The sequence below is a fragment of the Sus scrofa genome, chromosome 1, assembly GCF_000003025.6.
Source record: "Sus scrofa isolate TJ Tabasco breed Duroc chromosome 1, Sscrofa11.1, whole genome shotgun sequence".
NCBI classification, from domain to species: domain Eukaryota; kingdom Metazoa; phylum Chordata; class Mammalia; order Artiodactyla; family Suidae; genus Sus; species Sus scrofa.
The window spans coordinates 187,356,343-187,370,054 of NC_010443.5; the positions used below are offsets into that span (position 1 = coordinate 187,356,343).

The 13,712-nt window shown below is 37.3% G+C and overlaps 1 protein-coding gene across 1 annotated transcript in view; it reads left to right on the forward strand.

Annotated features, from left to right (window-relative positions):
• PSMA3 (proteasome subunit alpha 3) overlaps positions 1 to 13,712 on the forward strand; it is a 28,919-nt gene that overhangs the window by 14,112 nt on the left and 1,095 nt on the right. The window contains exons 4-10 of the mRNA XM_001927990.5: positions 1,472 to 1,573; positions 1,654 to 1,727; positions 4,670 to 4,742; positions 6,020 to 6,085; positions 9,210 to 9,256; positions 11,926 to 11,993; positions 13,642 to 13,706. Coding sequence (XP_001928025.1) covers positions 1,472 to 1,573; positions 1,654 to 1,727; positions 4,670 to 4,742; positions 6,020 to 6,085; positions 9,210 to 9,256; positions 11,926 to 11,993; positions 13,642 to 13,706 — 495 coding nt within the window. The remainder of the gene's footprint in view (positions 1 to 1,471; positions 1,574 to 1,653; positions 1,728 to 4,669; positions 4,743 to 6,019; positions 6,086 to 9,209; positions 9,257 to 11,925; positions 11,994 to 13,641; positions 13,707 to 13,712) is intronic.

A 13,712-nucleotide genomic window follows, 5' to 3' on the forward strand; every position in this document is an offset into this window, starting at 1 on the left:
GTTAGTAATAGTACCTCCCCTCGTGCATTATTATGTAAAATGCTGAGCGTGTAATGGGTGTTCAATATGTGTTAAAGATTTTCATAGTTATTACTATTACTTGGTAATATTAGAAAATAAGACTATTAAAAATTCTGACAGCATTTATTTTAAATTCTGCAAACCTTCTTTGCCAACTGATTGCCAGACTTTCTTGGTTCTTTATACCTGTAAGTATTTCAATAATTTTTTTTGTTTTGTTTTCATCGCTTCCCTAGACAAAATACCCAATGGTTCTGTTTATTATATATGCAGGTCCAAACAGCTAAGTGTTTATGTCCTAAAAACTTAGTAGCTGTAAGAAAAAACATACACATTTAGCAAAGAAAAATATTTTTATTTTTAAACAATCACAATTACTAATGTACAGTGTACAACTACTTAAAACTTTGAAACTGGATTAGATACTATGCCCCAGCCCCACTCCATTTCCTCTTCGGCATTGATTATTGCACAGTACTTATTTTATATCACAGCAACCCAACTTCTCTCAATGATACCATAGCTTTGAAAGGAGTACAGAATGCTCTAATGTTAAAACTGTGAACTACTTCAACAGATGTCTCCCTCAAACTTAAAATGTCCACAACTCTGAGTTCATTATAGTGCCCTGGGGTATCTCAGCACAAGGTTTGGTAATTGCAGTTCTAAGCCACTATTCTTGGAAAATTTGGGCTTTGTCATATTTTGGTTTGGCATTACAATTTAGTAGTCAGTTGGCTGAAAAAGAAGGAGACATAAAATTGTGCCTTTTAGATTAAAACTTTTAATAAACTTTGAATATAGAATACTTCAAATAAAGATCAGTCCTGACCAAAACTAGTGGTTTTATTCTCTTTGTTGTTTTATCCTTTTTTTTTTTTTTTTTTTTTTTTTTTATCTTTCTAGAGCTGCACCTCAGGCATATGGAGGTTACCAGGCTAGGGGTCCATTTGGAGCTTTGACCGCCAGCCTACACCAGAGCCACAGCAACACAGGATCTGAGCTGTGTCTGTGACCTACACCACAGCTTACAGCAGTGCCGGATCCTTAACCCACTGAGCAAGGCCAGGGATTGAACCTGTGTCCTCATGGATGCTCATCGGGTTTTTTAACCACTGAGCCACTATAGGAACTCCTGTTGTTTTACTCTTCATAATAAAGCTGTAAATGGGAAGACATGAAGGTTTTTTCTGAAGGTGATCACTGGACAAAACAGTGAAGTCACATTTAGTAAATTCCCAAATTATAATCCCATACTCAAGCATCAAAATGCCAAATGCCTTGTAAAGACCTTTAAAAGCCAAAAAAATTTATTCCAATAATGGTGCTTGTTAAAAAAACAAAAAAAATCAAATAAGCCTGTAATAATTACATACTTCCCGTGATTTGTGATAGATATGTTACCTACTGAATTGATAGTTGTTTTTTTTTTTTATTTTTTTATTTTCAGGCAGTAGCAGGTTTGTTGGCAGATGCTCGTTCTTTAGCAGACATTGCAAGAGAAGAGGCTTCCAACTTTAGGTCTAACTTTGGATATAACATTCCACTAAAAGTAAGTTGGTAACATGTTGAGGAGCCTTTTGAATAGTAAGAAAAGAGTATGAATACGTTCTTTTGTTTTTTCCCCCACAGCATCTTGCAGACAGAGTGGCCATGTATGTACATGCCTATACCCTCTACAGTGCTGTTAGACCTTTTGGCTGCAGGTATGAAATTTTGTGAGATATTCATTCATATCTGTACTGTAGTATCTGTTTTCCCAGCATGTTATTAGACTTTTTTACCCTTAAAAAATTAACTGTTGGAGTTCCCGTCGTGGCTCAGTGGAAACAAATCCGACTAGCATAAATGAGGATACCTTCAATCCCTGACCTTCTTAGTGGGTTAAGGATCCTGCATTGCTGTGGCTGTGGTGTAGGCCAGCAGCTGTAGCTCAGATTCAACCCCTAGCCTGGGAACCTCCATATGCTGTGGGTGTGGCCCTAAAAAGACAAAAAAAATCCCCCCAAAACAACTGTAATCAAGAAGTGTTAGGGCAATGATTAAATCAAATGTTGTATGTAAAAATTAAAACTTTGAAAAATGAAAGGCTATGCAGATTTGAACTGAGGATAAAACCTAACTCAGTAATATTTTAATCTGATTATAATAAATTCTTTGGAGGAAGGTGGTCAAAAGGTATATAAACTTGTAAAGTTTAAGGTAAATAAGTATGAGGGATGTAATGTACAACATGAGACTACAGTTAACACTGCTGCATGATAAAAAGGAAAATTTTTAAGAAAGTAGGTCCTTAGTTCTCATCACAAGGAGGAATTTTTTTTTAATTGTACCTGTATGAGATGATGGATGTTAACTAAACCTGTTGTAATCATTTCACAATGTGTATAAATCATCATGATGTTCACCTTAAACTTATAAAGTGACTGTTGTCAATTATTTCTCAGTAAAATTAGGGAAAAAATTCTCTGGAACTAGACCCAGAAATTTTCAGTAAATTGCAAATGGATTTTAAATGTATTCCATGTGGTCATTATTAACTAGGCAACTATAGTGACACTTCAGTTTTCTCATTAATATCTCTCTGATATACTTTTATCTTTTTATTTTTTCAGCTGCACTTACTTATTTAGTTTTTTTGTACAGTGATCATCACAATCCAGTTTCACAGGATTTCTATCCCACAACCCAACCACATCCCCCCACCCCCCAAACTGTCTCCTCTGGAGACCATAAGTTTTTCAAAGTCTGTGAGTCAGCATCTGTTCTGCAAAGAAGTTCAGTCTGTCCTTTTTTCAGATTCCACATGTCAGTGAAAGCATTTGATGTTGGTGTCTCATTGTACAGCTGACTTCACTTAGCATGATAATTAGGTCCATCCATGTTGCTAAAAATGCCAGTATTTCATTCCTTTTAATTGCTAATATTCCATTGTGTATATGTACCACCCTTCTTTAGCCACTCCTCTGTCAATGGACATTTAGGTTGTTTCTATGTCTTGGCTATTGAAAATAGTGCTGCAATGAACATTGGAGTACATGTGTCTTTTTGAGTCATGGTTTTCTCTGGATAGATGCCCAGGAGTGGGATTGCTGGATCAAATGGTAGTTCTATGTTTAGTTTTCTGAGGCACCTCCATACTGTTTTCCACAGTGGTTGCACCAATTTACAAACCCACCAACAGTGTAATAGGGTTCCTTTTTCTCCACACCCTCTTCAGCACTTATTGTTTGTAGACTTTTTTTTTTTTTTTTTGTCTTTTTGCCTTTTCTAGGGCCGCTTCCTGTGGCATATGGAGGTTCCCAGGCAAGGGGTCCAATTGGAGCTGTAGCTGCCGACCTACGCCAGAGCCACAGCAACTCGGGATCTGTGGTGTGTCTGCAGCCTACACCACAGTTCACAGCAACGCCAGATCCTTAACCCACTGAGCAAGGTCAGGGATCAAACCGCAACCTCACGGTTCCTAGTTGGATTTGTTAACCACTGCACCATGACGGGAACTCCTGTCTGTAGACTTTTTGATGATGGCCATTCTGGCTGGTGTAAGATGGTACCTCGTGGTTTTGATTTGCATTTCTCTAATAATGAGTGATGTTGAACACCTTTTCATGTGTTTTTTGGCCATCTGTATGTCTTCCTTGGAGAACTGTCTGTTTAGATCTTCTGCCCATTTTTTGATGGGGTGGTTTGTCTTTTTGGTATGGAGCTGCAGAAGGTGTTTATAAATTTTGGAGATTAATCCCTTGTCAGTGATTCATTTGCAAAGATTTTCTCCCATTCTGTGGGTTGTCTTTTTTGTTTCGTTTAGGGTTTCCTTTGCTGTGCAGAAACTTTTAAGTTTGATTAGGTCCCATTGTTCATTTTTGTTTTTACTGTCATTACTCTAAGAGGTGGATCTGAGAAGATGTTGCTGTCATTTGTGTCAGAGTGTTTGGCCTACGTTTTCCTCTAAGAGTTGTGTAGTGTCTGGTCTTATATCTAGGTCTTTAATCCATTTTGAGTTTATTTTTGACTCTCATAAACTTTAAACAGTTGGTAAAAATGATCTTAAATGGGAGTTGGCTGTTAGGGAATTTTGTATGTGAAATAACATTAGATGCAGCTGGTTTTTTTTTTTTTCTACTTGTAATTTCAAAAAATCAGTAATTCGTATGATTGTTTAATACCCTAATTTTAATGTGTTGAGCACAGAAAGTACATTGCACCAGTTTGGTTTATGACCAGAAAAATAACTGGTGGAATACTGGGGAGTAGCCAAAAAAAGAGAGAAGGGCGGAACAAGAGCGTGAGGTAGATTTCAGTTTGTCCTCACATCAGGAATTTTGTCCCCTTGGCTTTTTCTTGGTTATGCCTTTACATTTTGGGCCCTCTTATTGGTTGTCCATCTATCAGTACTCTTCTGTCTACACTGCTGTCTTCTCAGGAGAATTTCATCAGAAAGTTTAATAATAAAAGCACATGAATTTTGAACTACTTCAAATATATACTAGTTTTTATCCAACTATAATTGTCAAAGTGCTTACTATGAGTTACATGGGAATTAGTAGTTGACCTTAGAAAGTATAATTGCATTTTTATCACCATATTTTTTTAATACTTTAATGGTTTAAGAATGATGGTTTAAAATTATTAATTTACTTTTGTGCAGTTTCATGTTGGGGTCTTACAGTGTGAATGATGGTGCACAACTCTACATGATTGACCCATCGGGTGTTTCGTATGTGAGTAGTTTTAAATCATGTGAAAAATCTATTTCTAGTTTAATAGTATCTCATTAGCACTTAAGTCATATATTTGGATTATATGTGTTTAATATTCATTCAAGGAAGGTAACATTTTCTTGTTTAACATTAGTAAGAATATGGACATGAGGTGGAAGAAAAGATTTATGGCTTTCAATATGCTATTACAGAAACTGCATAGTGGACATAAAATTTTTAATTTTTGTTATTTCCTTTATAACTGTACATATTAAGCTCTTAAAAATGAATATGACACCGTCCCTTTTTTTTTTTTTGTCTTTTTAGGGCTGCATCTGCAGCATATGGAAGTTCCCAGGCTAGGGGTCCAGTTGGAGCTGTAGCTGCCGGCCTACGCCATAGCCACAGCACTGTGGGATCCGAGCCATGTCTACAACCTGCACCATAGCTCTGGCAATGCCATATCCGTAACCCGATTAGCAAAGCCAGGGATTGAACCTGTGTCCTCATGGATATTAGATTCCTTTCTCCTGAGCCACAAACACCCTCTTTTTTTTTTGTCTTTTTAGGGCTGCACCCATGGTATATGGAGGTTCCCAGGCTAGGGGTCTAATCGGAGCTACAGCTGCTGATCTATGCCACAGCCACAGCAACACCAGATCTGAGCCACGTTTGTGACCTACACCATAGCTCACGGCAATGCCGGATCCTTAACCCACTGAACAAGGCGAGGGATTGAACCCACAGCCTCATGGTTCCTAGTCGGATTCGTTTCTGCTGTGCCATGACAGGAACTCCCAAACACTGTCCCTTTTGAAAAAGGATTTTAAATGGAATTTCTTGGACCTTTCTCTAATTAACCTTAAATGTCTTCTGAGATTTTTGTTTTTTTATACAAAAAAATCAAGGCGCTCTATGTTTTGTCATTATATACAAGTATAGTTACACAAGTATAAACGGGTATCCTAAAATTTTTAAAAAAACTTCATTTTCATTGTCATAATGATAGAGTTTTTTTCATTCTTATAAAAATGTCTAGTTCATTAAATGTATAATGACATAATTTGCTTTTCTTTGGCTATACCTCTTGAAAATAATCCATGTTATTCTAGACTTAAATTTGATACTTTAATTTTTTTGAGCCCCTTGGTGTTAAAATGTCTTTTGACTATATTTCTCTATATTTGTTTTTGAATGTTATTTAACATACTTTCATTAACCTTTAAATAGAAAGAGTAATCAATAATGATTATATTAATTTAATAATATATATATATTTTGGTGTTCTTTTTAAATAGGGTTATTGGGGTTGTGCCATTGGCAAAGCCAGGCAAGCTGCAAAGACAGAAATTGAAAAGCTTCAGGTAATACATATTTACTGCTTGAATTTTTGCTATAACATTATCTTCATGTACTGAGGTTGTATCACCACAAAGTACACCTTTTTTAACTCCAGCTGTGGTTTGCTGTTTTGAGTAGCGCTTTCTGAACCATTTAGTGGCTAAATAGTAAAGGTGGCATCATACCTATAGACTTACATCATGGATCCCTTTATTTTGATGGCTGCTTACTATAAACCCTTAATCCAGAAAAACAGAAATTTTCATATAATTTCACAAAATTCATGGAGCCCTGTGAACCTTAGGTTGTTAACTCTGGTGTTTTACTGTATCACTTCCTCTCTGGAGCATAGTTTTTGTCTTTGGAAGTCTTCAACATTATGAGTCTGTACTTTTGCTTCTCTTGCCTTTGTTCCCAGCTAAATAAGGCATGGAATCCCATCATCTATTGGTATGAAAAAGTTTTCTTAGAAATGTGCTGGTTTTCCTTTTAGCCATAAATTGGTAATACTGGAACAGTATCTACCAACTCCTTATTGCTTATCTGAAATTTTACTAAAAGACAGGCTTATGATTTATCAGTATTTTGGGAAATTACAGTGAGAAAAAATTTCGTATACATTTAATATTAATGCTGTCCTGGAACCCTGCTCAACTAATTACCTCATTCAACTTAATTATTTATCCTTTATTTGCTTTTTAGGGCCACACTTATGGCATATGGATTAAAAATATTTTTAGAACAATTAACTTTCCTTTTGTTCTCTGGGTTTAAATCCAGCAAGGAATGGGAACACTGACAAATCATAGCTAAGAATTGAGAAAGATCACTTCACCTGAGAACATGTACACTTAACGGTGAAAAATATGCTCTAAGTTAGAGGTTAGCAAACTGAGGCCCACTGCCTGCTTTTTAAAGTTTTGTTGGAACACAATCACATTCAGTCTGGATGCTTTTGCACTGGTATAACAGTTGAAAAGTTTAAAAGTTGGAACAGAGACCAAAGACCCTATTCCAATGACTTGAAAGTCTAAAATACTTACTACTTGGACCTTTACAAAAAGAGTTTGCCAATCCTGCTCTAAATCATTACTCTGGTCTGTTTTTCTGCTCATGTTCTGTTTACCAACAGTATCACTTTATGAAATAAACTTCATTGACATATGTAAAAATCTATTTGCCATTTAAAATATAGTTTTTAGAATTTGCTCAGATTTGCCTTTGTAAGTTACAATTAATTTACTATAGAACTTAACTTGTAAGGGCAAAGTATGAAGATTGGTGTTTTCTTTTTCTTCACCCCCAATTTAACATGAAAAAAAATTAATCATCAGAAAAGACACGTACAACAGATAATCTCCATCTAGATAGAAGCTATTATTTTCCAATATTTTACTTATTTATGTTTTTTCCTGAACTATTTGAAACAAAGATTGCAGACATTATGATACTGCATCTTTAAAGGTTTCAGCTTTCATCTCCATAGACTAATACAATTACCACACTTAAGACATTACCTGATATTCAGTCCATAACTGCCTCAATAATCTCAACAATGTCATTTTTAACTGTTTTTCAACCATGATATAATGAAGGTTCACACACTGAGTTTGTTTGCCATATCTCCTCTAACAGTCTTCCCTTCATTCCAGTATTAGTTTTTTAAGGAGCCCATGCCATTTGCTTTTACAGTTGGTCCCATAGCCTTTATGATTTTTTTGTTGTTTTTCCTTGTGGCTAGAGCATCACGTTTTCTAAATACTAAAATACAGAAAGTATTAATGAACCTAGTTTAGAGAGAGAGAAATCAAATCACCTTGTCTAGATTGCTATATGGTTATTCCTTATTTTTCACCTTTTTCCATTCTCCTTAGTCAACATATCCAGAATATGAGCATCAGTTTGCTCTTTGCTTCTTGACTTTGTCATGTGTGTTTAGAAACCCACATATCTAAAAAAAATCCTGCATTGGTTACTTCCAGTACCTATAGTATACACATTTCTCTGCTGGACATCTAATGGCTATTTTTCTACCTAATTTCCAAATGTGCACTTCACTTATCTTTCTTAAAATCAAATCCAATCCAACTGTGTTCTAAGAATCTACTCAAATCTTGGTTCTTCAAAGCTTTCCCAACGTTTTTCATTTTTGTCTTGAATAGTTTTCATGACAGACAACTTATCTCACTCCTTCATTCCTCTGTATCTAGTATATAGAAAGTATTTGTTTTGTTTGCATTTTATTATCCCGAATTGGTTATGGAGAAAAAAACCCATTTCTTTACCATTTACTTATTTATTTATTTTTGGCTGCACCTGTGGCATGTGGATGTTCCCAGGCCAGGGATCTAACCCAAGCCACAGCCATAACAACATGAGATCCTTAACCCACTGAGCCACCAGGGGACTCCATCTTTGCTGCTCTTTTAAACATCAGGTCTGCCTGTAAACACATTCATAGAGGAGTACAGATTTTTTATAAATTTTAATACTTTTCACAAGATTAGTGGTGCCCAAGGGACATCCAGAATATCTGTTTTGGCATGATTATTAAAAAAAAAAAAAAACATTAAACTGAATAAAGAACTTTTAGAGAGTTCTGTCACTGAAGCAACCTGGGTTGCTGCCATGGGGCAGATTTGATTCCCTTACCCAGGAACTTCCACATGCTATGGGCACAGCCAAAAAAAAAGCAAAAACTTAGATTCTGTTCTTTTTGGACTTTAGGTTATTTTCCCTGGTTTTATCTTCTTTTACATTCATTTTTAAAATTTTTTTGCTTTTTAGGGCTGCACCTGTAGCATATCGAAGTTTCCAGGCTAGGGGTCAAATTGGAGCTGCAGCTACCGGCCTACTCCACAGCCACAACAACATGGGATCCAAGCTGTGCCTATGACCTGTACTGCAGCTCATGGCAACGCTGGATCCTTAACCCACTGAGTGAGGCCAGGGCTCGAACCCGAATCCTCATGGATTCTAGTTGGGTTCGTTACTGCTAAGCCTCAATGGCAACTACATTTCCCTGGTTTTGTATCTGAGAATCTCTCTCAACAGCATGGTTGATGATAAAAGTTGTGGAAAAAAATCTGTAAAGTTACACAAGTGAGGAGTGTTCTTCCTTTGACTTATAACTTTAATTTTTTTTAGATGAAAGAAATGACCTGCCGTGATGTTGTTAAAGAAGTTGCAAAAATGTAAGTTGAAACTTTCCTTAGCATTGACAAAAATATTTCTTTTCCCCATTTTTGGCTGTCCCGGGCAATATGAAGCTCCTGGGCCAGAGATCAGATCCAAGCCGCAGTTGTAGAAACGCTGGATCTTTAACCCACTGTGCTGGGCCAGCCGGGCCAAGGATTGAACCTGTGTCCCAACTGTCCAGAGAAGCCGCTGATCCTGTTGCGCCACAGTGGGAACCAGCATTGACAAAAATACTTCACCTGACCTTACTTTTATACATTAATTCTAAGAGACTGTTTTGTTTGGAAATAACATAGTGCATACTTTTCAGAAGGTGATTCAACATTCTAAGAAGCTTTAGTAAGGAGAATATCCATACTTCAAGTAACAATGAATAGGATGGGAAAAAATAGATTTTGACAAAATATACTCCTGTTTAGCTGACAGAAATCAAGAACTGGAAGATACAGTGAATCTCTAGGGACTTCATTTGATAGCTTTTGACTTCTTGTAAGTCTCGGGAGTCTGAGTAACAGTAACCTTAGCTTACAGTTTTAAGGTCCACAGCTAATTATTTTTCTACATGAACCAAGAAACTGACTCATTTATATCACCTATTAGATTTAGAAAAATAGGTTAATATTAAGATTTCTTGAAACAAGATGAGCAGCATTTCAAAACATTTAGAAACAGGTTAATAAAGCCTGAAGCAGTGGTTGACATTACAGCTTCATAGAGTACATACGCTATGTATCAGTAATAGTAAGCATAAAGCCAGTATACTTCAGTGACTGTGCTTCAAAATTAATGATTATTTTAGATCAGTGTAGGCATTTGGTATTTCAGAATTTTGTGCAAGTGTCTGTGAAGTTTTACATCTAATAATACATGCAAGGAAAAAAGTCCTTTAGAGTTCTATAGTATACTTATTTGAATGGTATTCTTAATCTTTAAACTGATAGTTTTAACAAAACCTTAAAACATCAAGTGTTTTATAAATTTTGTACTAATGATCCACCACTCCTGCTACCGCACCCCCTTTCCCACGAGACCCTTCTCCCTTCCAGTTCTGAAGAAGCAGAATCCATTCTATGATTCTAGGGACACTAGGAACTGACACAGGATAGAACTACTTAAAAAGTGAATAGTGCTCACTGAGTTGTACCACAATTTAACATGAACTCAATTTCCTTCGCTGAGAAGCCTTCTGGAAACCAGCCCTTACCTTTTATGTTTTGGTATAACACTAAACACCGATTCATTTCATGTAAGAAAGCCATCCCTTCATCACTTAGTCAATGGAGCACTATGTATCTTTTACTTAGTTCTAGAAAATTAAGATGTTGTTTCATATTATAGCAAGGCTTTAGGAATACCTTCCCAAGTAAGGTGTGCAAGGAGTTCACATTGTGGCACAGTGGAAATGAATCTGACTAGGAACCATGGCCTCACTGAGTGGGTTAAGAATCCCGTGTGGCTGTGACTGTGGTGGTGGCCAGCAGCTACAGCTTGGATTCAACTCCTAGCCTGGGAACCTCCACGTGCTGCTAGTGTGGCCCTAAAAAGCAAACAAAACAAAGTAAGGTGTGTAAGATGGTGGAAAAGATAAAGTAAGAAAGCTTTGTTTGCTCTAATATTCAAAAACTTTTTTCTTTTTAAATAATCTTATGGGAGTTCCCGTCGTGGCGCAGTGGTTAACGAATCCGACTACGAACTATGAGGTTGCGGGTTCGGTCCCTGCCCTTGCTCAGTGGGTTAAGGATTCGGCGTTGCCGTGAGCTGTGGTGTAGGTTGCAGATGCGGCTCGGATCCCACGTTGCTGTGGCTGTGGCGTAGGCTGGCAGCTACAGCTCTGATTAGACCCCTAGCCTGGGAACCTCCATATGCCGCGGAAGCGGCCCAAAGAAATAGCAAAAAGACAAAAAAAAAAAAAAAAAAAAAAATCTTATGTGACAGTGCCCCCTTGTTTACTGCAAGGCCAGGTTAAGGGACATAGAGAATAGTCAATAAAAATATTCCTGCCAGAGTTCCTATTGTGGCTTAGTGGTTAACGAACCCAGCCAGCATCCATGAGGATGTGGGTTCGATCCCTGGCCTTGCTCAGTGGATTAAGGATCCAGCGTTGCTTTAAGCTGTGGTGTAGGTCACAGACGCAGCTTGGATCTGGCGTTGCTGTGGCTGTGGCTGCTGAGGCATAGGCCAGCAGCTACAGCTTTGATTTGACCCCTAGCCTGGGAATCTCCTTATGCTGCAGGTGTAGCCCTAAAAGACAAAAAAAAAAAAAAAAAAAAAAAATTCTGCCAAGAAGGTGCAGATTGAAGAGACCACTAGATGTGAACTAATGAATTTGTTTAAATAAAATCATTAATGAGCAGAAAGAAATATCTTGAAAAGGCACATGTAGTGATGGCCTTTTCCTATTTGAATATATGTTCCTTATGAGATATCTTTTAGTTCTGTCTCTAAAAGAATTATCAAAATAAACAACTTTGGTTGTAAATGTTTAAGATATATTGAATCCTTTGTAGCAAGATTTTAATTTTTTATCAATCCTTGTATAATACAGATTATGTATATAGTCTATTAATATTTATATTAGGCATGACTATTCTAACTTATTGAGTGGGTGCATGAACTATGTTTATAGATGACCAAATGAATGTTAATTTTCCCTTTTCTGTTCTAGAATTTACATAGTACATGATGAAGTTAAGGATAAAGCTTTTGAACTAGAGCTCAGCTGGGTTGGTGAAAGTAAGTTTTTTCTTTATTTGCTCTCAGAGTCTTCTATACTAAATTCAGTGCTGGGTACTTTTCTAAAAAAGAATTTATAATGGCATATACATATAATAAAAGTACACAAAGAACAAACTGATAAACTGTCACAACATGGTTATTATGCTCATGTAACCACTGCTTTGGTCAGCAGATAAATGAGCCCCCCAGATATAACCCCTTATGCCTCCTTGAAATCATAGCTCTCACCTTTCCCCCAAAGTAACTACTATCCTGAGTTCTAACACCATAGATAGTTTTTGCCTGTTAATTTTTTTTTTTTTTTGGTCACACTCATAGCATGCATGAGTTGCTGGGCCAGGGATTGAACCTATACCACAGCAGTACCCTTGGCTCCTGCAGTGACAACATGGGATACTTAACCCACTGTGCCACAAGGGAATTCCAAATTTTATATAAATGGAATTCAACACTATTTTTGTTCCTGATTGCTTTAACAGATTTGTGTAAATCATTTTGTGTTATGTATAGTAGTATTTGTTCAATTGACTTGCTATAATGTTCTGTTGTCTGAATATACCACACTTTGTTCATCTCTTCTGCTGATAGAATTGGGCTCTTTCCAGTGTATGTATTTCACTAAAATGCATAACTGCATCTGTGGACATCTTGTACATTTTGGTACACATAGGTAGCATTTGTTATAAATATACATAAGAGTTGCCTTGCTGAGTCATCAAATACTCACATGCTTAACTGTGTTAACAGATGTTGGCCACAATGTATTCTGACCACTGGGTGCCTTTCTAATACAAATAAAGCCAAAACAAATTTAGGAGGTACTCTTTTTTTCTCCTTTCTAGCATGGCAACCATAGGGCTTCAGGGGCAGCTTTTAAAATCTAATCATGCGGAGTTCCCGTCGTGGTGCAGTGGTTAATGAATCCGACTAGGAACCATGAGGTTGCGGGTTCCGGTCCCTGCCCTTGCTCAGTGGGTTAAGGATCCGGAGTTGCCATGAGCTGTGGTGTAGGTTGCAGACGCGGCTCGGATCCCGCGTTGCTGTGGCTCTGGCTCTGTGGCTCTGGCTCTGGCGTAGGCCGGTGGCTACAGCTCCGATTCAACCCCTAGCCTGGGAACCTCCATATGCCGCGGGAGCAGCCCATGAAATAGCAGCAACAACAACAACAAAAAGACAAAAGACAAAAAAAAAAAAAATCTAATCATGCTGTGAATGAATGCACAGGAATTATTTTTTCCTTTTCTTTTTACTCCTGCACCTGCTGTGGCATATGGATGTTCCCAGGCAAGAGGGAGCCTGCAGCTGTGACCCACATTACAGCCACGGCAACACCAGATCTGACCTATGTCACAGCTTGCAGCAATGCCGGATCCTTAACCCACTGAGCAAGTTAGGGATCAAACCCAAATCTTCACAGAGACTAAGTCAGGTTCTTAACTCGCTGAGCCACATGAGGATAAGTCACAGAAGAATTTATTTGTTTTAAGAGCTAAATATGGGCACATTTAATATATAGGGAAAACAAAAAGTTCAAACAACCTGGTATTTCCTGTGGATTGTTGGCTAGATTGCTTGGTATTGCAAATCACAACTATAGTCCTCATGTTTAATTCACTTCAATATATATATATGGCTTAATTTACAGTAACAAAAGGAAGACATGAAATTGTTCCAAAAGATATAAGGGAAGAGGCAGAGAAATACGCTAAGGTAAGC